Below are 25697 nucleotides of genomic sequence, written 5' to 3'. Positions count from 1 at the left end.
CGAACAAATGAAAATGGTAAGCGTTAATTTCAATTTTTGAATATTATTTAATATTTTTTTCGTTTATGTAATTTTAATTAATTTTAATTTTATAATTTTTTATAACAGTCTGTAGATCGGTGTTCCAATGTTATATTTGTAATATGTCTAGTTCCCCATTACCGTTAATAGAAAATTACTTGAGGGAAGGGGTTTTTGGCATGTGACCAATATAGGCCGGGGGTGCAAGTTAGACCGGAAACCCATCAGTGCGTTCATAGAGAGGTGGAGACCCAAGACGCACACATTCCATCTTCCATGCGAGGAGTGTACCATCGCTTTGGAGGACGTGAAGTTACAATTGGAATTGCCAGTGGATGGGTCCGTACTCACCGAGTCCGTTCAATCTGCTGATTGGGGAGCCATATGCTATATCTTTTGGGTGTGATTCATGATAATATTTACGGAGGTTGAATCGAGATGAAATGGTTACAAGACACATTCCCAGAGCTAGGGAATGATCCGACTTAAGTAGAAAGAATACGATATGTTCAGGTATACATTCTTGAGATCATTAGAGGTTATATGATGCCAAACTTGTCACGAAACCTAGTACATCTGAGATGGCTATTGAAACTTGTTGATTTTAGAGCAGCTGACGAACTTAGTTTGGGGTCTACCGTGTTGGCAACATTGTACTGGAAGATGTGCGGGGCGACGAAACCAAATAAAGGTAAAATCTGAGGTTGCCTATCACTACTACAATCATGGGCTTGATTTCGCTTTCCGTCCTTGAGTGAACCACCCATATACATTCCCACTCATAACGAGGTAAAATTTATATTAGATTTTACAATTATTACATAGATTAAAATATAATTTTATGCTAAAAATTTATTTAATTAGGTGGAACCATTTGGTGAGTTATGTTGGAATACCTACCGCTCTTGAAGATATACGGCTTCTATTAGACCAGCGGTCGAAAGCACATTTAAGTATTAAATGAAATATATATACGTAACATATCGTTTCGTATTTAATATTTAGTATTATGTGTATAACTAATATTTTTATCATGTTCATATAGTTTCAATGGACACCATACGAGGATCCGTCAATTCGGGTAGTAATTCCAGATGAATTCTTTCAAAATCCGAACATTTGGCATGTTAAGGTCCCATTGGTTAACTATGCTACTGTCGAGATGCACCAGACGGATAGTGTAACAACCCCTAACCTTTATCCATCACAGGAATAGGGTTACGGAGCATTACTAAACTTTTTAGATCAAATACCTTTAAAACATATCAAAACAATCAACCTAGATACCTAACCAATGTACCCTCATAGGTACCACAAATTTATTATCAAAACATATTAATTTAAACATCATTAAAATCAAATTATAAACATGCCAAATTCAATCTGATTTGCCTTTATTATGCTCATTTAAACATTAATTTAGACATGTCAAAATATAACCTCAAACATAAACACATACTCATATATATAACCAACCAAAATTAACTTATGATCTTATCTACAAACAATCCACAAAATGATTAGCATTTATACACCCTAGGTACATGCCGACACAAAAAGAAAAAACATCACCACGTTTTGAGTTTGGGATCATTGATGGATGCTGAATCGGCGATCAAACTTAAGTACCTAACCTACACACGAAAAACAAAACCGTATATTGAGTATAAACTCAGTGGTATTTCTATAATCCGAATATTTAAAGGCAAGATATTATAATATATACATTTAATCACACAATAACATTAGTCATCCAATTAATCAATTCATAAACACATCATTCATAACATATACAATTCTCATCACTTGCTATTTCAAATCTCATACTTGCTATACAAATAGCTTTTCACAATATGATACACAATTTATGTGTCTCATTTTCATTTCACATTCAATGTTTTCTAATACAATTCATAGTATCATTTCATTTCTTTACCCTTATTAACACGACTCGGACTATGATGGATACACGGATCCAACCAATACACACCAGTTTGGTAACCACTACCTCATCAGATAATTCAAAGTAAAAATTTGACACCTAGTATCTCATCGGCTAAATCGAAGTAAATTGGCACCCAGTCACTACAGCAAAACTGACTTTTAGCAGCGTTTTTTTAGGCCTTTAGCGGCGCTTTTAAGCGCCACTAAAACTATTTACGGCGTTTTTACAAGTGCCGCAAAAAACGCTGCTATAGATGGCTCCGCTAAATTTTGCAGCGTTTATTTGAAAAAACGCCGCTAAAGGTCATGGCCTTTAGCGGCGCTTTTCCCACAAACGCCGCTAAAGGTAATGAAATTTTAAAAAAATATATTAAAAAGATCATGAAAAATATAAAAAAAATTAAAATTCATTATCAAAATATTGAGAAGAATAATGTCCATGATTTAAATATAAAAATTTTCTATTAAAATTCATTATCAAATAAAAATAAAAATAAAAATATAGAATCAAAACTAAAATAAATAATCAAAATTAGATTAAATATAAATATAGAATCAAAATAATAAAACACCAAACTTGTATACTGCCCACCATTATAAGTCACTAAAAGCAAGAAAAACAAAATGACTTAATTCATGGAATTTACGAATGTTAACATCAGACATGAGTTTAAAACTTTGCCTTAATTCGAAAGGATATTCAAAACCAGAATCCACAATAGATCGAAGCAGCTCCGGTTTCAGCAGAAAGTTTCTGAATCCCGAACTGTGAATTCCAACATACCCCCTACACCACATAAAAAAGAACATTGCTTTACACTAAAATTAGCAGATTATATTAGAACATTGTTTACCTTAAAAATATGTATAAATTAAAATCAACTAAGGCTAAAATACCTGAGGAAGTGCTTCGACACAGCTGCGATAAGTATAAAGCACTGATGCCATCCCCTTCCCATCCTGGATAAGTGTGTTCTGCCATGTCATCAAATACAAGATCAGAGACTAAAAAAAAACACTAAAAAGTTTATCAAAATTTTGCAATTAACTTTAGACTCTTAACTAGCTTGGGCAAAAAATAAGTATTTATGCATATAAGCAAAAAGGAGAATAAAATAAAATAAATTGACATACAAGCTGATTGAGAGCTTTTGTGTCCTCTGTAAGAGCAAAAACGATAAGCAGAAGTAATCATGATGTGGTTCAATTATTTAGGTTGTTCCTTGATAGCAAGTTTAGAGAGTTAAGAGGAAATAATTGACTGAGGGTGGATGAAAAGATGACATTAAGCTAACCTTGTTAGTGTTTGAGTGGTAAGAACATAAAGTGGAGGATCAACAACGCTCTCATCAGCATGCCGCAAGAAGAGCAACAAAAATGAGAGGTTTCGGTGAAAAAATTAACCATCTATAACCAAGTTTTAATAATCATCAGTGTTCAACACAAATGAAGCTGGCAAGTCAAAGTTTTGAAGCAGAGGTGAAAGCATGTAATGGTCAATCTATATTTGTCAAAAAAAACCCCAAAAAGGATTTCAAGCACTAAGTAAGACCATTTTCACCAATAAAAAGCAACGTTTTACCCTAAAAGACTAAAGTTGAATCATGGTATCTGAAAAAACTTAAAGAAATAGAAATGATTGTAAAGAAGCAGGGAATAAGAACATTACATACTATGAATTTATATTCAATGTATAAGTTTTTTGCGAGTAATATGTAAAAATAACAAACAGACCATTACACATGTGACAATAACACATTAAATCTTAAAAATAACAGAACTTAAAGACTAAAATTTTCAAATTCCAAAAGTATAAAAACTAAAAATGACTAAATTAAAGTAGAGACTAAATTAACAAATATAGTGTCTGATAATAGAATTTGAAAATCAACTTATTTGATATTAATTTAAGATATGATATGACATATCCAATGGAACCATTCTAGCTTAACTCCATATTGCATTTAATATTGCATTTTAGCTTTACCCAAAATGCCGCTAAAGGTAATGAAATTTTAAAAAAAATATAATAAACCAATGAAAACGATGAAAACCGAACATTTGATGCTGATAATTAAAAACTCTTTTGGGAGACAAAACAGAGAAATGGAAGACATTCTTGCTTTTTCTACTAATGTAATAGCAACTACACAGTTTTAAAACTACATCATTTCCATATCCCATACCCAGTACCATGGTTCGTTTTTCATGCATGCTTCAAGACCCGTTTCTAAGCCAAGGTCACACCTTCAAACACATTTTAACCCGATTTTTCATCACTAATATTTTGTACTTGAAATAGACATGAATCCCATGAGAATGGAAAAGGAGAAATGATCAATGTGTCACTATAAAGCCTTAGGAAACTGGAAGTATTTTCAGAAATGAGAAAAAAGTTATTTGAAATATAAATTTGTACACTAAAGTTATATCCATTGTCCAACAAAATTTCAGAAAAATTTTGAACACATATTTTAGAACTTTAACATACAGCTGCAATCTCAAGGCATTTTAATCTCTACTAGCTTAACAAGGAAAATTGCTGCATTAGTAAGAAAATAACTTAAAGGCCGACCACAGTTCTAAGAGATAATGCGCTAATTTCAACAAAATGAAGAATCAAAAACCAGAATAAAGAAGAACTGAGAAAAAAGAATAAAACCAAACATATAAATGATCTGTTCAGCGAAACTGGATGTGATCCCGGGAATTGTGCATGCCCTCTAACCTGGTTTCAAAAAATGGCCATACCAGAGCTCGTATTAGATTAAAACTGTAATGAATTATACGCAAACTAAAGAATTAACTTTTAGCCAAAAAATATAAATAATTAATTGGATAAAAGGTGTACAATTTTTCAATAGTTTTAGTTTTATAAATGAGAGAAGTTCTCCTAATTTTATAATTAAGAGAAAATATTCTTATAGTCTTCGAATATAATATACATTAAAACAACAGTTTAACAAATTCAAAGACTATTAACTTATCACTTAATAATCCTCCACAAAATTTCCAAAGCTACAGTCAAGAAACAAAGTGAATAAAAAAGCTATGTCCTGATGAAACATCACCAATGAAACTGGAAGAAACATAAACAAGTATACCTCAGTGCCAATTAGTAACAACTTAATGACAAAGCTTAATATAATTTGTAAGACCTACAAAGCTTAATATATATGGTGAAGAAGAAAAGGCAGGCTGGCCATCAGCAAAGATTACTGTTATAATCAAATAAGACAAACCCATTCATAATATTTATAATAAATAGGTCATTTTGTGCTAAACAGTCAATATATTACACTTTCCAAATGGAAATGAGGAAATGGTACTATGAAGCTAGCAGGTTTCATTTGTTCTCATGCCCTTATTAAAGTTAAAAAAAAAAAAAGAGAAATTAAGAATACTGCATGGTTGTCCATACAAGTAATGCAGTTGGAGCTCCATCATCATCATCATCATCATCATCATCTGCAGTTGCTTCACCATTGAGATAAAGATCAGAAGATCTTTTCCACTCAGGAGTTGGAGGGCAGACAAGAGATTCTGGTCTTCTTTCATGATAAAATGCATAGAGGGCATCAATATCGTCTGGTTTATATATTCCTGGTGGGCGTGCCTCAAAAAAAAATTTTATTGCCTGCAGAAAAGGTTAAACAAAAATAGTAAATAGTATTCCATTGTGAATGACTAAAACAGATACTGGAAAAGACTAAAAAAACATACCACCACCAACAACAAAAATTACTGACCCGAGTAACAGACATTGGCTGTGTTCGCATGAGACAGTGAATAATCATGTAGCCAATGCGGTTATGACCATGAGTACAATGGACAAGAATGTAATGGCCTAAATTCAAGATTATCGGAACAATGGTTTCGTAATCATAGATCCGATTTAAAGAGAAATTTATTTCAATATTTTTGCTTGAAATTTTATATGATAGGAAAATCGTATGAAAATATTGATAGGAAAATTTTATCGATTTAGTGATTAGTTAGAAAAAGAAATTATTGAAGAAATTGGGTAAAATAAGGTATCGGGACCTCTATCTTGTAAAAGCGAGTCGAAAATAATTTTATAAATATTTATGAAATGTTATTAATGTGGTATTAAAATTTCGTTAGGAAATTTTAATGTTTGGGTAGTCAATTAAATGAAAAGAACTAAATTGTAATAGGTGTAAAAGTTGCTAGAGTGATTAAATAGCTTAAGAGTCAAATGAGAAAGGATTTAAAAGGCAATTAGACCCAAAAGTTATTTGGGCTGGACTGAAAGGGTATGAAATCAGCAGAAAAATTGATAAATTAAGGGTAAAATTGGAATATTGCAAAATTAACTAAATAAAACTAGGACTAAATAGGAAATATCTAGATTTCTCTTCATTTCTCTTCAATTCCAGCAGCTAAAAACGCCATAGGAGGGTTCTCTAGCTGGTATTTCATAATTTTTGCACCAAGTGAGTTAATCCTTGCCTTTTTCTTGTAATTTTTATATTTTTAAGACTTTTACAACTAGGTCCTACTATTAAATTCATTAGTTTTTGATTTCATGGATGAAATTGAAAGTCACCATGGTTGAGTGCTATAATTTTATGATGAAATAGAATGAAATTAAAGCTTTAATTTGTTTATGAGATGATTTTATTAGGCAATTTCAATGGAAATTGATTTTTAGGACCTAATTGTGAAAATGTTTAGAATTAAAGTCTATTGCTGAAATTATGATTCCTAAAGGTTGTAAACTAGTTTAAGGTGATAGAATAAAATGTTAATTGAGAAAAATCAGCTCAATTGAGAGGCTAATTGAGTAGGGACGAAATTATCATTTATTAAAAGCTTAGGGGAAAAATGGTAATAAACAGCTTGCACTAAAACAGTTTAGACAGCAGCAGTAGACTAACTTTGAAAAATCACTAAAAATTGTAGGAATCGAATTAGAAGATGAAAAAAATATGGAATTAAATCTTATTGAGTCTAGTTTCTCATAGAAGAAATATTGTAAGCAATGGATTTGTAAATTTTGAGATATAATGAATTTTGTGAGACAAGGTCAGAATGAATTCGGGTTCCCCTATTCTGACTTTGAAAAATTATAAAAAATTGAATAAAAATAATTAGGGACTTAAATTTATATATATAGAATTATTAATGAGTCTATTTTTAATAGAAACAAACGAGAACATCATTTGAATTATGTATAAAGAGATAATTTTTTTTAGTGAAGAAGGGTCAGAACTGTTAGACAACAGAACAGGGGTGACTTTGAAGAATAAACTGTACTGATTGGCTAAACAAAAAATTATGAAAAATTTATGGTAAAAATATATATGAGTCTAGTTTTAGGGAAAATTAACGGATCTTAATTTGGAGTTCCGTAGCTCAAGTTATAAATAATTTAGTGACTATGACTCAAGTAGACAGCTTTGAATGAACTATAAATAATAGTTGAATTATAGAGAATGTTGCATATGAACATGAAATGTATTAAATTGATAATTATATTTATATATTTAGATCCAGAAGATTCAAATACGAAGCTAGATCGAGGAAAGGAAAAAGTTCGGATTAGTAGATTTTACTGTTTACAAAAAAGTATCAAGGTAAGTTCGTGTAACTTGAATTATATTCTGAAATGCTTGAGATTGTATGTTATTGATGTGAATATGATTTGAGTGCTCATTGTATGAAAATTAATGAAACATTGATATATTTGATAAAATGGGAAGAAATCCCGGTTGAATGAAAGGAAAATTCGATGGATCTCTGAAAAGGAATTGACGGTAAAAAGGATCTAGGCCGGACGGGTGATCCTATCTTGATATAGCCCTCCCGAAGAATATGTGTAAAATGGATTTAGCCCGGACGGGTAATCCGAATTAGGGTCTGAATTTAGCCTGGACTGGTAATTCAGATCCAAACTCATTAGAGTAATTGTCGTTGCAGGGATTTAGCCTGGACTGGCAATCCCGACAATACTCTATGAGTTTATATTGCAGGGATTTAGCCTGGACTGGTAATCCCGCTGCAAGGTTGAGGTTCGCGGGAGTGTGCTCTCTGAAATGAAAATGTGCGCACATGAATATGAATTGACAGACCCGGAATTGTACACTAAAAGTGTACCTTTGAAAATCCATCGAAAATTCCAAGAAATTCAACGGGATAAATATGGAAAAATAACAAGGAAATAGAAATCATGGTATTGACGAGCTCATCAATCATAGTATATATTATTGGTACATGGAAATTATTGTACTAACTTGAATGTTGAGTTTGTGCATATTAGGGTAATAATGCATTGAATGGATATATGGATGTTTATTGTATTGTATTGAAAATATTAGGTAAGTATAATTCTTGTTACATGAGCTTACTAAGCACAAAGTGCTTACCCCGTTTTCTTTTTCTCTGTTTTGTAGTGTTAAGAGCTCGGAGGTCGGATTTGGTCGGAGACACATCACACTGTCAACCTCAGGATTTCGGTATATAAAGAAACTTTATTTTGGAAATCAATGGCATGTATAAGCTAACAAAGTAAATGTTAACGTGAAATGAATGTAAAGTTAGCCATTAATATGGTTAACAAACCTGGTTATAGATATGTGATGACGTTATATTATATAACTGCATGAATCTATCATGAAAATATGTTGAATTGATTTGGTTGATATGGATTGGTCTCGATTTAATATTGCAGGGAAGGTTAGATATTTATAAAAGGGCTATATTGAATATAAAAAAAAATTTAATTCGTAAACTCCGGTAATGCCTCGTACCCTATTCCGGCAATGAATACGGGTAGAGGTATTACAAAGAATATATTTATTCGATTTCTGACGTAGGAGAAATTGTGACACCTGATAAACAAGTTACATGGAAGTTTCAGTAAATTGGTCACAACACACTAGGAGCAAGTAGCTCACATCATACCACATGTAGATCAGCAACTGTAATACATGAATGAGAAGAAGTGGGGATGCATTACCGATTATGACATAAGTTCTAATTTATGTTTGTGATTACAACATAGTAGTTTCTTGTTTTTAGCATAACATGGAAACATATAACCCAATGACCAGCCATAAATTTGGTTGTCAATTGATAAATGCATCATGGGAGTTGGGGCTAAATCTATCACAGAAATTACATTTTAAGAAGAGATGAAGGTAGTGATTCTAGTAGATTCTGGAAATAACGGAAAAATATCATAGCAAAAAGTACCTCATAAACAAAGGTATTTACAGACGCATTCTCAGGTACAGCATCCCTTCCCCTACATTGTATCTAGAACACAAAAATAAAAAATTAAGCCAAGGCTGAAAGAAGTAAGAGAAGCATTAAACCATACTCTAATACTTTGCTCACCTTTACATGCTTAATGCCTTTTTTCTTCAGGTCTGTAGTTTGATAGTAACGAGAAGTGTTCGTCAAATCAATCACCAAACCAAGCTGAAAGCAGGCATAACAGATAAGGTATTGTTTTCAAATAAACAATATCATTTTAAAAGTCTTATCCAGCAGAAACCGATAACTAACTTATGATATAGACACTTCTAACAAAATCTTGAATGATATAGACATGCCCACCACCTAACCTTGTATAATCAGCTTAGCCCCTATATGCTGTCATTTCTATAGTCAGAAAGACCCAGCATTTATGAGGATTTGTGCTCTTTCACAAGGATTTTGACATACCATTTACATGTTTAAGATGATGATAGAAGAGATCAGCTTTGCATTCCTGGGAGAATCGATGAGGTCTTATCAATGCGAAATATGAAAAGATGATGATAGAAGAGAAATCAAGCAACCAACAAACAACCAATATGCTACTAATAAATTGCATCTATTCAAAGCATATCCTCTTTATTACTCCAAAAAAAGACCCGCAAGTCAAAGTTCCATGCAAATCAAAGTTCTAAAACCTCAAGTCCAAGTACTGCAATGAACATATATTCCATTTTTCAACTAAATCCAATGAAGAAAAAACCCTTAAATCATAAGAAAACACACACACACACACACAGAAATACCAATTGGACTGATAGTCGATCCTCTTTCAGTTGAGACCAAAACTGCTGGTCCTTGTACTTCTGGTTGCTCATCCTAACAAAACAAAACAAAAACATACACCTACTCATCCCGTGCCCTAGATATTCTTTAAGAGCTTAGACTATTATCTAATGGAATAAGGAGAAGAATCATTCTACCTTAACATTCGCCAAAGCAATTATATAGTTTTAGATGAACTATTGCTGCCAAAATTATGCAAATAATAAACCAAGCTCAAAATCAGAATCAAGAGAAAACAAAGGTGTACCAATTTACGAGCTAAAAACAGACAACAACTATGAAAATATCAGCCACAGAACATGCTTGTTAGATATATCAAAAATCAATAAATACTATCTCCATGCAGTGATTTTAGAATTAAAAAGAAAATGAGATCGAACATAAAAGATTTAAACAAAAAACAGAGATGGTGCTGCATCTCGACCAATTAACTCTGAAACATCCACAAAAGAAGTAGTTTCTGGACGTTTGGGTTGGTTGATTTTTCTTTTTATCAACTCAAACCTAATTTTGTCTTTAACAATCTCATCTACTTCTTCATTGATTTCCTTTATTTTGGTAGCAATATTATAACGCTTGGCAACTTAAGAACCTGAAGAAAAGCATGAAACAAAGGGGCATACCTTCCAGTTACGAACGAAGCAGAGCCAGAAGGATCTGTTTGCAACTGCTGAACTGCAGTTTCCCACTCATCTAATACATCTTCCATGTCATAAGAAACATATCTGAACTTGTCTAACCAAAGTTTAACCCGTTTGTCCACGGATTCTTTCTCCTCTGCATCTTCAAGCTCCAACCGGTGTGCTTTAAAGTTGGTTCAAGCCTTTTCACCTCTTTCTCAGCACCTTGCACCAGACTCCAGGCTTCGATTGCTTTATCAATGGTGATTGCAGTCATCTGCTCCAAGATCACCGAAACAGTCGCTTCCGCCATATCTTCAAACACAGATTGATATATTGGAAATACAAAATAGAGAGTTGCAGTCGACGTTCAGTGGGTAACTAAAACACTGCGTAGAATTGATTTTGAGATATGGGTACTGCAAAAGCAGTGAGAATCAGTGGATGCGAGTGATGGAGCGTACTGTGAAAATGAAAATGAAAAAAAAAAAGAGAATCAAAGGGACTTCGGTGAAAATCAAAGGTATTTTGATTTGGGGATTTTGGGAAACCGATTTGAGGATATCGAATTGGGGGAAGTTTTAAGGGATTTGGAGATTCAAGGTTTGGGGAACCAGACGTTCAGGGGTAATCTGAATTGGGGAAAGTAAAGGAAATTTGGGGCTCCAGAAAACGACGTCATTTTCAATCTATTAAGAGATGTTTGTGGCGTTTTTTATAAAAGCGACGGTAAATCATCTCTTTTGCGGCATTTTTAAAAAACGCCACTAAGTATGCAACCTAATAATTTTTTTTCTCTTTTATTATTATTATTATTATTATTATTTACTAAAATGGTTAAATTTTAATTTGGTCTCTTTAATATATTTAAATTTCAATTTTTTTTGCATATACTTTAATTTTTAATATCATTTAGTCTATATATTTTTATAATATTATTAATTAATCCAAATAGTTAATATTATTAACTTTTTGATTAAAACATTACATGATAATATATAATTTTAATATTCAATCTTAGAGAATAGAGATTGAAATGTGGTTTCCCATTTTTTAATCAAAATATCATTCAACTTGCACCAACAATCACTTATATACCCAAAAAAATTTAAAATTATTTTAAATAATAGTTTTTAATTTTTTTATTTAAATAAATATTTTTTAAAAATTTAACTAATATTTAAAAGAATTAGATAAAATTTGAAATCTTAATTTTTTTAAAAATTTTAATTCTTTAAAATTTGAAATTATTTAATATATAGATTAAAAAACAATCAATCATATACCCAAAAAAACTTTAAAATTATTTTAAATAATAGTATTCCAAATTTTTAACATATAAATTTCACACTAATTATCTTAAACCCTAAACTCCTAACCCTTAACTTATGTCCCTTTAACCCTAAAACCCATACACTCTTAAATCTTAAACTCTAAACCACATAACTCGTAAAACCCCTAACTCTTAACCTCTAAACTTTAAGCCATAAAACATAAACCCTAAACTTCTACCCCTTAACCTCTAACCCTTACCCCCTATCATCTAAACTTTAAACGATTAAAGTTTAACATATATTTTTATAATTTTGAAATGATTAAATCAAAAATTTTCCACTATTCAAAGGGATGAAGTGCAATTTTACCTTTAAAATTTTTAAAAATTTCAAAAAACCAAAATGGAAAATTTTTCATTTTTAGAGGAGCAGAGACTTTTTCAACCCCCTACTTATGCCCCTAAATATATATTAATTATATGGTTTAGGATTTAATTATTCAATATGATTCACTTGAGATTAACATACTATATACCCATGGCCATTAAACCTTAAACCATAAAACCCTAAACCATAGACCTTAAATATTAAATCCTAAACCCCAAAATAAATTTAATCAATATTAAGTATTGCTTTCATAATTTATTATGAACAGAAGCTTTTACATTAATATCTATGTATATACACATCAACATCCATATGATGTTTTTTGGGGTTTAAGGTTTTAGGGGTTATAGTTTAGTATTTATGGTTTTTAGGGTTTAAAGGTTATAGATTAGTGTTTATGATTTTTGGGGGTTTAGGGTTTTAGGGGTTAAATGACTTTTAGCGGCGTTTTGACCATAAACGCGGCTATTGCTCTGGTTTTTAGCGGTGTTTTTGGGAAACGCAGCTATTGCTCTGGAAAAACGCCGCTATTGCTCTAGTTTTTAGCGGCATTTTACCAAAAACGCCGCTATTGCTCTGCTTTTAGCGGCATTTTTGCTAAAACGCCGCTAATGTACAATTTTTGCGGCGTTTTTTGATAAAATGCCGCTAAAGCCCTATTTTCCTGTAGTGAGTGCCTCATTGAATATATCTAAAGTGATAAATTGACACCCAATGTCTCATTGACTCGAAGTCAAAAAATCCCTGAACTCTTCCAATCCTATGGCATGCCATCTATATCCGACTCAGCCCGATATAGTTAATAGGGTTTCAATTCACTATTCAATAACAATCAATATCAAATATCAATTTTTCCATATAATCACATATACAATGAATTTAATTCAATTCAATATCAAAATGTCATATACTTACCTCAAACTACTTACCATAAACATTAAATCAAAATACAACAATTAATTATAAGATTCGGATTATCGAAATACAAACTAGAATTTTCGAGCTATTCCTTGTCGACTTTATTTTTTCTCTTCTTAGAGCTACAGAATTAAAATAATTAAAATTCATTAATACAATACAATTTAATTTAACATTGAATAATTCAATTTTTATTCAACATTTGCCTAAATTCCAATTTAGTCCCTAAACCGGGACTAACTTTATTTCTTCACAATTAATTCTATATTTTCATTCAATTTCCACTTTAAACTAGATTTAACTCTCTAATTTCACTTAAATATTAAATTTTAAAATTTTTTACAATTTAGTCCCTAATACTTAAAATTTACAATTTATTCTATAATTCAATCCTTTTTCATTTCTAACTTAAAAATCTATTAATTTAGTTCCTAATACTCTATTTATTCAACATAGACAACATTTAAAAACTCAAAAATTTCTAAAATTTTGACATAGGTCCAGTAGTATTTAATACTAGGATTTTAAAAATATAAAAATTATAAGAAAATGGACTAAATTAACTAACCAATTGAGCTTTGAACCTTAAAACCCTAATTCTCCTTCTTTTTCCTTTTCTTTCCTTTTTTTCTTCTATTTCGTTTCTATTCTCTTTCTTTTTCTATTCTTTTTCTTTTATTTAATTGTTATAATATAATATAATATATACATACTTAACTTTTAACTTTTAATATTTTAATATTATAATATATATTTTAACTTTAAAAATTCATAATATATATAAACTTATGCTGCCTCAATTATGACCATTGGCATAATTGCTCCTTTGGTCCCTTTAATTTTCTTTAATCTATAATTCAACTCTTACCTTTTATACAGTTTAGTCCTTTTACCTAATTACTCTTAATTCAAGCAATTTCACCTAACCAAAACCTAATTAACTTCACAATTAACTTTGTAAGTATTTTTAATAAATATTTACAAATTCATTTTACGAAAATGGATACCTGAAGACACACTTTTCGATACCTGTGACTATTGGGTCGTTACAATTCTCCCCCTTAATAAATTTTGTCCCCGAAATTTACCTGAAAAGAGGTAGGGATACTGAGATCTCATTATCTCTTTCGGTTCCCAAGTTGCTTCCTCAACAATTTGACTACGCCATAACACTTTCACTAACGAAACTCGCTTATTTTGCAACCCTTTCACTTCACGTGCCAAAATCTCAATCGGTTCTTCTTCGTATGACAAATCAGGTTGAATTTCAATATCTTCTGTCGAAATAACATGAGATGGGTCTGTTTGATATCTTCTAAGCATCGAAACATGAAAAACATCATGAATTTTCTGTAATTCTGTAGGCAAAGCCAAACGATATGCAACTAGTCCCACTCTTTCTGTAATCTTATATGGTCCAATAAAACGAGGACTCAGTTTCCCTTTTCAGCCAAATCTCAAAATTTTCTTCCAAGACAAAACTTTAATAAATACTTTATCACCGATAGAATATTCAATATCTCGACGTTTTAAATCTGCATATGATTTCTGTCTGTCAAAAGCTGTATCTATCCTAAATTTTCTTAACAATGTCTTTTGTTTCTTAAATTAATTTCGGCCTAATCATTTTTCTTTCACTCAATATTATCTAACAAATAGGTGATTGACATCTATGACCATATAAAGCTTCATACAGAGCCATTTGAATACTTGATTGGAAACTATAGTTGTATACAAATTCAGCCAAAGGTAAGTAATGCTCTTGACCTAATTCAAAATCAATAACACAAGTACGAAGCAAGTCTTCCAAAATTTGAATAACATGTTTAGATTGCCCATCAGTTTGCGAACGAAAAGCTGTGCTAAAATTAAGTCATGTACCAAGAGATTCATGCAACTGTTTCCAAAATCTCGAAGTGAACCGCAGATCCCGACTGGAAATTATCGATATAGAAACACCTTGCAATCTCACAATTTCTTAGAAATAAACTTCAGCAAGCTTTTGAAGTGACCAATCAGTCTTGACTGCAATGAAATGAGTTGATTTCGTAAGTCGATCAACAATTACCCAAATAGAAGTGACCAATCAGTCTTGACTGCAATGAAATGAGTTGATTTCGTAAGTTGAAAAACATCATGAATTTTCTGTAATTCTGTAGGCAAAGTCAAACGATATGCAACTGGTCTCACTCTTTCTGTAATATCATACGGTCTAATAAAATGAGGACTCAGTTTCCCTTTTCGGCCAAATTTCAAAACTTTCTTCCAAGGTGAAACTTTAAGAAATACTTTATCGCTGACAAAATATTCAATATCTCGACGTTTTAAATCTGCATATGATTTTTGTCTATCAAAAGTTGTATTCAATCTATCCCAAATTTTCTTAACAATGTCTTCTGTTTCTTGAATTAATTCTGGCCCAATCATTTTTCTTTCACTCAATATTATCTAACAAATAGGTGATTGACATCTACGACCATATAAAGCTTCATACGGAGCTATTTGAATACTTGATTGGAAACTATAGTTGTATACAAATTCAGCCAAAGGTAAGTAATGCTCTCGACTTGATTCAAAATCAATAACACAAGTACGAAGCAAGTCTTCCAAAATTTGAATAACATGTTCAGATTGCCCATCAATTTGAGGACGAAAAGCTGTGCTAAAATTAAGTCAAGTACCAAAAGATCCATGCAACTGTTTCCAAAATTTCGAAGTAAACCGCAGATCCCGACTGGAAATTATCGATATAGAAACACCGTGCAATCTCACAATTTCTTAAAAATAAACTTCAGCAAGCTTTTGAAGTGACCAATCAGTTCTGGGTTCCTACACCATCCACACAACTATTTCGATTTGAGCATGTTTGAATTGTATGACCTGGGTTCTTACACCATCAGCACAACTTAGTGGTTCGTTCTTTCCCGGATATCTATATTATCATGTATTATACTCGAGTAAGGTCGACCTTTTGGTTTGCAACGCAATTCTCTATTCGGTAACAACTTAAATGTAGCAAGCGATATAGATGGTCACTTATGTTCATCTAGGACCGGTGGGAATACATGTCTCCACACGTTGTACAGATATTCTATTTTGTACACTTTGTCGATATATCTCATGGGATCCAAATAGAGATTCTGACAAACTGTAACTGCATGAGCGCATGGATAATGAAGTGCGTCAAACGTCCTACAGTCGTAAGTCCTATTTCTCAAGTGTACACGATATTGCCTGTCGGCAATACCTTGGTTTGGCCTGTTGAACTCCGTCACATGAAACCATAGTGTCACCAAACAGAAATATGTTTCCTGGACAACCATGGTTATCAACAAATGATGCGTTTTTTTTAAAATAGAATTTATGAATTCAGCCAGGTTTAAGGTCATATGACCATATTATAGGCCGCCGTCATATGCTTGTGTTTACTGATCAAAACGTATGTTACAGTGGTAGTCTGCGCCTTGATCATTAACTAACCACAAAATCCCCAACATCTCATGAAAACTGTCCTTATTGATCTCGTACCCTATCAATATAAGTTGATAGCGAAAATTACATACCACTCTTCCATTTAGAATAAATTGAATATTACAAACAAAATTATATTAGTAGAGATTAAAAACCCATCTTGGTCACTTATTATTGTTCAGTAGTAGACTAATATTGTCCATAATAGTTGGACGCAACATGCCTTAGACAACACTGATGGTGTGTGCAATTCCATATGTTTCCTTATCGCTCAATTGCTGCTAGTATCCTAATGCCCTGATTTGATATAACGCAGATATTAAGTTGAGGGCAAACATGCATTCTCAACCTAGAAAGAAAGAAATCTCAATCGTCACCTGACTCACTCGGTGTTATTACAAACGCAATTGGAAGAATTCTCTCACCGTCATCCTGTGCTACAGCTAGCAATAGTCAATGGGTATATCTACCACACATAAAGGTACCGTCAATTTGTACCAATGGCTTGCAGTACACAAATGTATCTCAACATTACTTAAAGCTCTAAAACAAACGCTTAAACATTTAGCATCCATGGAGCAAGCGTCGTTGTAGTACGTAAGACTTGCTTCAAAGTTTGTTACATAACCTGGAACGTTCCTCTCCAGCACTTGACACTATTGCCACACCTCATTATATGAAGCATCTCACCCACTATGCATCTTTTCTAACGCCTTCTACTTAGCTGTCCAGGCCTTGCGGTAAGAAGGTCTGTACCTCAATTAGTTATGAATATTGGCAATTAAGACCGACATAGAAGTCTTGGGATCCGCCTTCACCATCGGTAGTATTAAGCTAGCTATCATATCTGAATCCATCTTGGGATGATCTTGTGAAACACTTGTCAACGAAGTACGTTAAATAATGCAACATTAAGTAGTAACATTATTGTTCAAAAGCCCTAAACACCCAGTGATACTATACCAGCAACACACGTATATAGACCTTTGTACTTCTATAACTCCCATAAGCCTGTCTTTTTCTTAACCGAAGCCATGATTTTTCATAAACATGTACCGTCTTGCACTACATACTTAGCCTCGGACTTCTCAGATTTGGATTTAACCACGTGGTAGTTAACCTTGTTCATGATGTTATATTGTTTCAATGCACCAAGAAAACTATCCTTACTGGAAAACTCCTTACCAACTTCCAATTCACCTGAGTCCAACGATGAACTTGTAAGGTCACGCCTTTTGTGTGGTAATCTAGAAACTCCAACGCATCATCTGCCGATAGATTGACATTATGCTTGTGGGCTAGAAGCGAGTACGCCGTGAATTGCTGATCTTCTTTTTCTTTATTTGAACCTCCTTCACTGTTTTTAGGTTTGGTTGGAAGAGGCTCCGGTTCAGAAATAATGCAACTTTTGCACTATTAGGGATGGGCTTTCGAGGTTGATCCACATTAGACTCATCATCTAACCCACCATCATCTGCAACGTGCGAAATCCCCTTACCGGTAGACGTCGTAAGGAGTACATCATCCCTTCTTGGAGACGTTTCGTAATGTCCCCAATCAGATGTAGATTGTCAACCACTAGAAGTTGATGACATTCCTTAGTACGTATTTCCAGCATCGAACATCAACCCACCGAGGTGAATGTCCCATCCACGAACCGAGTGTCGTGCAAGAGTTGTGTATTCCATTCTGCCACAAAAAACGTGCGCTTGCGTGTTCTACCTCCCACTAATGGAGTGTCGAGCCAGGGTCGTGTATTCCTCTCGAACAGTAGTAGATGTTGAAGTCGCAAATGCCTCATTTGGCAATGAAAATTATATATATAACTTAAGATAGAATGATCCACTAGCGAGACGAGTCTGCACTATCGCCTCCAAGCTACGACCACCTTTGATATAAATTGAGCCATATGTCATGGGATCAACCGAAACACAAAACTAATACTTAATAGACGAAACTCTCATTGGCGCCATTCCGAAGATTTTGTGCCTAATTCTTTTATGAAGTTCTGTCAAATCTATGTCTTGGTTAAAAACCAGTTGTGTTGTATTCTCCGATAAAAAAAACAATGCCGTTCTTAGTGTCACGAACCTCACCATCATAGTAAATAACAACACTAATATGTTCACTCATCTTCAATTTTTATTCTACTTAGCCTCTCTAATTTTTCTTGCTGAAACTTATGCAACATGTGAATGACATTTGGCTCATTTATAGCCTAAGGCCAAGCAGGAACTATTGTAGAAAAAGAGTGTCAACGTGAGAGCTTTTTTCAGTAATTTTGTTGACAATGCATCCTGCTTGAAGCGTTTTTGACATATTAACTGTTTTCTCAAAATTACTTTTTCAGGAACTACTATAGAAAAAGAGTGTCTACGTATGAGCTTTTTTCACTAATTTTGTTGACAGTGCATCCTGCTTGAAGTGTTTTTGACTATTTTTTCAGAACCGTCTTCTCAAAATTATTTTTTCAAGAACTACTGTATAAAAAGAGCGTCTATGTGGGAGCTTTTTTCAGTATTTTTGTTCACAGTGTATACTACTTGAAGCGTTTTTACATTATCTTTTCGGAACCGTCTTCTCAAAATTATTTTTCAGAAACTACTGTAGAAATTTTTTTTTCTTATTGTTAATATAAATTTTTCAAAACTCAACCCTAAACCTTTTTACAAAAACCCTAAAAGCTAAACACAAACTTATTTAAAAAAACCTAAACCCTAATTTAATTAATTTTCTTAAAAACACTAAACCCTAATTTAAATTAATTTTTTTTAAAAATTTAAACCTTAATTTATTTTTTTAAATCTCTAAACCCTAAACAAATAAAATAATAAATTATTTTAATAAAACCCTAACCTTAAAACACTAAAACTCTAAACCCAAAAACCCTCGTCACTAAACATGCAAATAGCCCTAACCCTAGAAAAACACGGGCTAAAATGCGTCCCTAAAGGAATGCTTTTGCCATGTCAGCAAAACGCGTCCACTTTAGCATGTTTTTTGTTGACATGACAAAAGCGTTCCATGAGGAACGCGTTTTGCTAGAGTTTCCCCTTAAAACGCTCCTAGGTGGACGCGTTTTAGTGTTTTCGGCTTATTCCGATAAATAATAAATAAAATGGCCTATTTTCTTAAATAAAATAGAAAATGGGCTTTTATTAGTAAAATGGTCTAAATTATTATATTTTGTTTAAACAGGCTCTTATATTTATTTTATAATTAAATAAATCTTAACTTATTATTTTTATTCATGGAAGTCCTTAATTTCAAATTAAAGGATGATATTTTAAATTTTTTGCATTTTTATTAAATACAAAAAAAATAATGTTTTAATTTTTTTAAAGTACTTATATATATAATAGACTTAATCACACTTTTAAAATTTTAATTATTTTTTAAAATTTTATATTTTATTAATAGTGTATATAATTTCAAAATATTTTAATTTTAACATTAAAGTTTAGGTTTTATGAGTAAAAACTAAAAAGCATAGTTTAGGATTTTTTTTAGTATAAATAAATACAAAAAAAGAGAAAAAAATTTCCGATGCCATGTGATTTAACCTTTTTATTGCCCAATTTCAGATACCCAACGCTGCAGCTTCATTTGCCCACTATCTGTCTCTCTCTCTCTCTCTTTCACTTCACTTCCACAGCCTTCTCTTCTCCACCAATCCAAAAAAAACAAAGATGCAGTACAAAAACCTGGGCAGATCAGGCTTAAAGGTGAGTCAACTATCGTATGGAGCATGGGTTAGTTTCGGTAACCAGCTCGATGTTAAAGAAGCAAAGTCACTTCTCCAGTGTTGTAAAGACAACGGAGTCAACTTTTTCGACAACGCCGAGGTTTATGCCAATGGTCGAGCCGAGGAGATCATGGGTCAGGCTATTAGGGAACTTGGGTGGAAACGATCGGATATCGTGGTTTCTACCAAGATCTTTTGGGGCGGTCCTGGGCCAAATGATAAGGGTTTGTCTAGAAAACATATTGTTGAAGGAACCAAGGCGTCCTTGAAGAGGCTTGATATGGATTATGTTGATGTGCTCTATTGTCATAGGTTGGTTCACTTAAATGATCGGATTTTTTTTCTATTTCTTTTTTTATTTTTTGGGTTTGGAATCGATATGGGGTTTTGTTTATGTTTCCTGATTTGGTGCTTTTCATTAGATCAATTCATTTTAACAACTTTTCTTGCTTTTGTTTGAATATTTGTTTTATGCTGTTTATCTTTTCTTGGATTTTAATTTTGATCTGAAGTCACTTGATTTTTGGATTTTAGTTTTGATCTGAAGTTACTTAAAAAGTAGCATCTATAATCTTCAAGATGTTCGATTTTCAGTATTTCTGGGTCTTATTATGGCTTGTTTGTCGAGGAATTCTAATGTGTGGTTTTGGATATAGGTTTAGTTGAGGCAAAACTACCATGTAGCTATTGTATTAAGAGTCAAATTCATTTTGTCTCCTCTACTAAAAAAATTGGACAAATTAGTCTCTTAGATCAAAGAGCAAACTTATCATTTTGTTAAAATTTTCTATTTTTACTTTTTAACACGTGGAACACATGGAGCATCATGTGTCACTACTTGATTATTCAATCAGACACATCAATTTTTTAACCCTACAAATTGATAATTTTTTTAACAGAAATGATAAATTTGCTCTTTGATCTAATATACGGGGACTAATTTGCCATTTTTTGAGTAGGGAGGGCTAAATGTAATCTGGCTCGTACTTGTACTTTTTACCGTTTAGTCGAATGTTTTACATGTGGAGTAGTGTATAATCTATCATATGTAACAGTGTAAGGCTCTTTTACGGTTCTTTGTGGATTGAAGTCTTGTTTTCGTCTGGATAATTTCTCTGATCAATTTTTGGGAGTCTTAAGTTCTAGGAGTTTTCTTTTCAAGAAACTTGACATGAGTGCATTAATTTGATATTTGGTTACAGGCCAGACACACAGACTCCAATTGAGGAGACTGTGAGGGCAATGAATTATGTGATTGATAAGGGTTGGGCATTTTATTGGGGGACAAGTGAGTGGTCTGCACAACAGATTACGGAAGCATGGGGAGTAGCTGAGAGGTTGGACCTGGTAGGCCCGATTGTGGAGCAGCCAGAGTATAATCTATTGACTAGGCACAAGGTAAGTGGTGTTGGAACTCAGTATACCGAGTAGGCACTATTTCCTCCTTTTCATTTTATGTGAACTTTGTTTTGGCAACTACACATTTAATAGAATTCTCAGTATTCTTCAGTTTGTACCATAAAAACTTGACTTGCCCTTGAATTTACAGCTGTTAACCAGGAATGACTTTGTTCCTACCTCCTTCAGGACTATACAATTTGTTCATCCTTTTCTGTATCAATGCAGGTTGAATCCGAGTACCTTCCTCTGTATACTAACTATGGTCTAGGTCTTACAACATGGAGTCCGCTTGCTTCTGGAGTGCTTACTGGAAAATACAACAAAGGAAATATACCATCTGACAGTCGGTTTGCTTTGGAAAATTTCAAAGTAAGAATCACTTCACATTTGATTTGTTACTTTTGATTTTGTATGCTTTATTGATCTTTTTGTCTCAATTTGAAGTGTTGAACATAACCACTTGTAGTCTTCTAGGTTTCTTTTTCCTCGTAAGGATATATTTTTTTGATGAGATTGATTTTAGGCTATGGTTCACTATGTTTTGTGCTTCTTACGAATCTAACATCTTGTTTATGCATATGTGCTTGTAGTAAATATAATTTCTTGCACGTTTACAGTTGATAAATCTCTGGTGTCTGTATCCAAAAACAGAACAAAAAGATCAAAAACTCAACTGTATAGTTGTTGTACGTGTACCGACATAATATTCCAAGCAAACTTATGTTTTCCATATTTAATGAACATTTTCATTTAGCATCTCTAGAGATGATTGTGAAACTTAATTTAGCTGCTAGTATTACTTGATTATACTTGATGTGTAGCATATGTTAATTATTTCTATGAGACTAATCTGAAAATCCTTCCCTATACGTCATGAGTAAGCAACTAAGCTATGTTGTTTTCTTGTGTAGAATCTTGCTAACCGTTCACTAATTGATGATGTGTTGAGGAAAGTTAATGGACTGAAGCCAATTGCTGATGAACTTGGTGTACCATTAGCTCAACTTGCAATCGCATGGTGCGCTGCAAATCCTAATGTATCATCGGTTATTACTGGTGCTACAAAGGAATCTCAGGTTATTATATTATGTATCTCTAATCATTTTGTTTCATATTTGTTTGGACCACTGTATGGATCCAATGAATTTGCTTGGCTATTAGATGCTTCATGGAAGCAAATTTACACATTTTTTAGTAGTGCAATATTATAAAACTGGGCTGTTTGCTACATATACATGTGCTTGAAGTGTCAATATATGTTTGATATAGGGACAAACCAGCCGATGACAATGAAATATGGGTAATTTAATGAAAGGGTTATAAATTAATCTGGGATTATAGTTGTTTGCATATTTGGCAAAAGGTGACATGATTGGCTGTTTTGGTAGTGCAGTAGTATAAAATTTGGCTGTTTTCTAATTATGCATGCGTTGAAGTGTCAATATATGTTTTATATAGGCATACTGGATGATGACAATGAAATATGGGTAATTTAATGAAAGGATTATAAATTAATTTGGGATTATGGTTGTTTGCATAGTTGACAATAGGTGACTTGATTGCAGCTAGATCTGTTAATTGGGTTGGTTTTGGATTGGGTTAATCTAGGTTGGGTGATTTTGGGTTTTAAAATTTTCGGGTCATTTGTGTTGAGGACATTTCAGGTTCGAATGATTTTTTGTTTGGGTTATTTTCGGGTTGGACAGGTTTTGGTTGTTGACTTTTTATGGTCAAATCAGGTTTGGGTTCGGTTTAGCCGGCACAAGTTTATGGGTTTAACTCAAAATTGACACATCTAATTGCAACCTAATACCACCTCAACTCTTCATTTTCCTTGAAGTATCAATGTCCCACACTCATGTCTAAACACATTTTCAGATACGAGTATAGGACATGATCCTGACCCTCTTAAGTACATGGAAAAAACATAGAAAAAGTTTAGCATACTTGTGTTGTGCACGTACCTATATCCAACAATCATACCAGAGTCCAAGTAACAAGATTGCAACTTACCTATTATGTAGTGACATATTCGTCAGGGTTTGTAGACCTATTTCCTTAATGGCCATCTTTTTAGAATACCTGGATAACAACCTCACTCTTTTGCCACCAGGCTAAGTGTCGGAAGAACCCGTGTCTGAACTTGTAAACTGATGAAAATATTATTTTCTATGGTTCCAAGAAGTTCCAATCTAATGTTCCAGCGTTTTCTTTTTGTCCTTTCTTCTTGTCATGTGTTTGAGATTCTTGCTTTAATGGATTGATCATCTATGGTAGGCTAGTTACATTTGGTATAAGCTATATGTTAGAATTTCCATTAGAAGGTTATATTTTCTTACCTATGTCGGAGTATGTGTTGAACATGGTTGTCGGAACACAGGTATATAAAGAAAATATTAGTCGGAGCAACAAAGGTTTCAAGTGTATTAGTTTTTTAAACTTAGCTTTTTAAGGGTTGCATTAGGATTTGAATATTTACACTGCTGCTACTCCTAATACTTAACTGCAATTTTTTTTCTGCATTCAGATTCAAGAGAACATGAAGGCACTTGATGTAATCGCATTGCTGACTCCTGCTGTCATGGAGAAGATTGAGACAGTTTTTCAAAGCAAGCCAAAGCGTCCAGATTCTTACAGGTAGACGCGGGATACTGTTGCTTCCTTAGCATGTCATTGGCATAGCAGTGTTTTGGAGCAGATGTGTGAGCTTCAATTTGTGTATTTGGTTTGGTGTTTTATAGTACTTTGCAACTTTTAATTGTATTTGGCACCCTTATTATTGTGGAAAGAAGACTTGGGAGATGAAATGAATTTGTAACTGGTTGTGATTGTTGGTGGATTGTGAACGTACGTACAACTCTAATTTATTTATCTCTTTTCTATTTTCTGCTTTGGTTTGAATTTTTTATTTTATTTCTCATGATTCTAGTCTACAAAAATATATACCAGAGTTTCACTATTGAAACAAGTTTTTTATTTTTATTTATCAAAAATATTTTTCAATTTAAAAAAAAAAATTATTATTATTATTTTAAATAAAGAAACCAAATGTAACTAAAATAGACAAAAGTACCAACTCCAAAATTATCAACGTGAACATTGACGGTTATAATGTTACTCAAATTGTTGTTTGAATTATTGCAACACTTGTAATAGACAGCGCAACAATAGTTTTATCCTAACAAGGATCACTGTTTATTGATTAAAATTTTTAGTTTAATTATTGTAAATAATTAAATATTAATATAAGGGTTAATATGTAGTTTATCTTTAAATTTGTCCAAAAGAATTTAGTTGGTAAATTTTTTTTTAGCTAGTTGGTATTTGAATTTATATTCAGTCACACATATTATCTCAATTTGTTAAACTTCAATTTTTTAGAAGTTAACATGTGTTTAAAAAAATACTTAGTTACTACTTGAACTTGTCCAAATTTTTTTTTACTTTTTTAAAAGATTTTTATTTTTTTATTTATATCTATCACATGTTATATTGAGATGCTGTCACATGTCACCATAAAATTGGCTGTTAATGCCACATCAGCACAAATTTCTGATGTTAGTGCAGATGTACTAACTTGGGTGATGGAATGCAACTTTAAGTATCACAAAGATAAAAAAAAGTTCATGTACCTAGGGCTGTAAATGAACCAAGCTTGAACGAACAAACCTCTATTCCTGTTCGTTTGTTTATTTTTAAGCTTGTTCGTGTTCAATTTGTGTTCGTTAAGAATTTCAAAATTTTTATTCATATTTTTTTATTTAAAATTATGTGTGTTCATGTTTGTTTGTTTAATGTTCACAAATATGTTCATTTAACTTAATCAAACATGTTCACGAACATTAA

At 32.6% G+C, this 25697-nt stretch overlaps 2 protein-coding genes across 14 annotated transcripts; one reads left to right on the top strand and one right to left on the bottom strand.

Moving 5' to 3' along the window:
- Nucleotides 1-1457: 1457 nt before the first annotated feature.
- LOC107917880 (mRNA-capping enzyme) lies at nucleotides 1458-11341 on the bottom strand. Of its 12 annotated transcripts, none has more exons than XM_041077782.1 (11): nucleotides 10659-11306; nucleotides 9996-10068; nucleotides 9328-9411; nucleotides 9184-9246; nucleotides 8781-8819; nucleotides 5715-5804; nucleotides 5387-5602; nucleotides 4628-4693; nucleotides 2863-2940; nucleotides 2648-2784; nucleotides 1458-1655 (listed from the first exon to the last, which is right to left on the bottom strand). In XM_041077782.1, the coding sequence occupies exons 1-11, from the start codon at nucleotides 10742-10744 to the stop codon at nucleotides 1643-1645; spliced, it is 945 nt and encodes a 314-aa protein (XP_040933716.1). In that variant the 5' UTR covers nucleotides 10745-11306; the 3' UTR covers nucleotides 1458-1642. The 12 variants fall into 12 exon arrangements, 9 of the variants coding, with proteins under 9 accessions (XP_040933716.1, XP_040933715.1, XP_040933719.1 ...); XM_041077781.1 differs by having other exon boundaries at nucleotides 1458-1650; XM_041077785.1 differs by having other exon boundaries at nucleotides 2648-2752.
- An 8911-nt stretch (nucleotides 11342-20252) lies between these two features.
- On the top strand, nucleotides 20253-24733 carry LOC107917780 (probable voltage-gated potassium channel subunit beta). 2 transcript variants are annotated; one of them, XM_016847092.2, is made up of 5 exons: nucleotides 20253-20762; nucleotides 21653-21848; nucleotides 22077-22220; nucleotides 22763-22927; nucleotides 24379-24733. In XM_016847092.2, exons 1-5 carry the CDS (start codon nucleotides 20395-20397, stop codon nucleotides 24490-24492), a joined length of 987 nt encoding a protein of 328 aa, XP_016702581.1. In that variant the 5' UTR covers nucleotides 20253-20394; the 3' UTR covers nucleotides 24493-24733. The 2 variants fall into 2 exon arrangements, with proteins under 2 accessions (XP_016702581.1, XP_016702582.1); XM_016847093.2 differs by lacking the exon at nucleotides 22763-22927.
- The last annotated feature ends 964 nt before the right edge of the window (nucleotides 24734-25697 follow it).

This window comes from Gossypium hirsutum, chromosome A09, assembly GCF_007990345.1.
Source record: "Gossypium hirsutum isolate 1008001.06 chromosome A09, Gossypium_hirsutum_v2.1, whole genome shotgun sequence".
In the NCBI taxonomy this organism is placed as follows: domain Eukaryota; kingdom Viridiplantae; phylum Streptophyta; class Magnoliopsida; order Malvales; family Malvaceae; genus Gossypium; species Gossypium hirsutum.
This window is presented reverse-complemented; position numbering and strand designations above follow the sequence as displayed.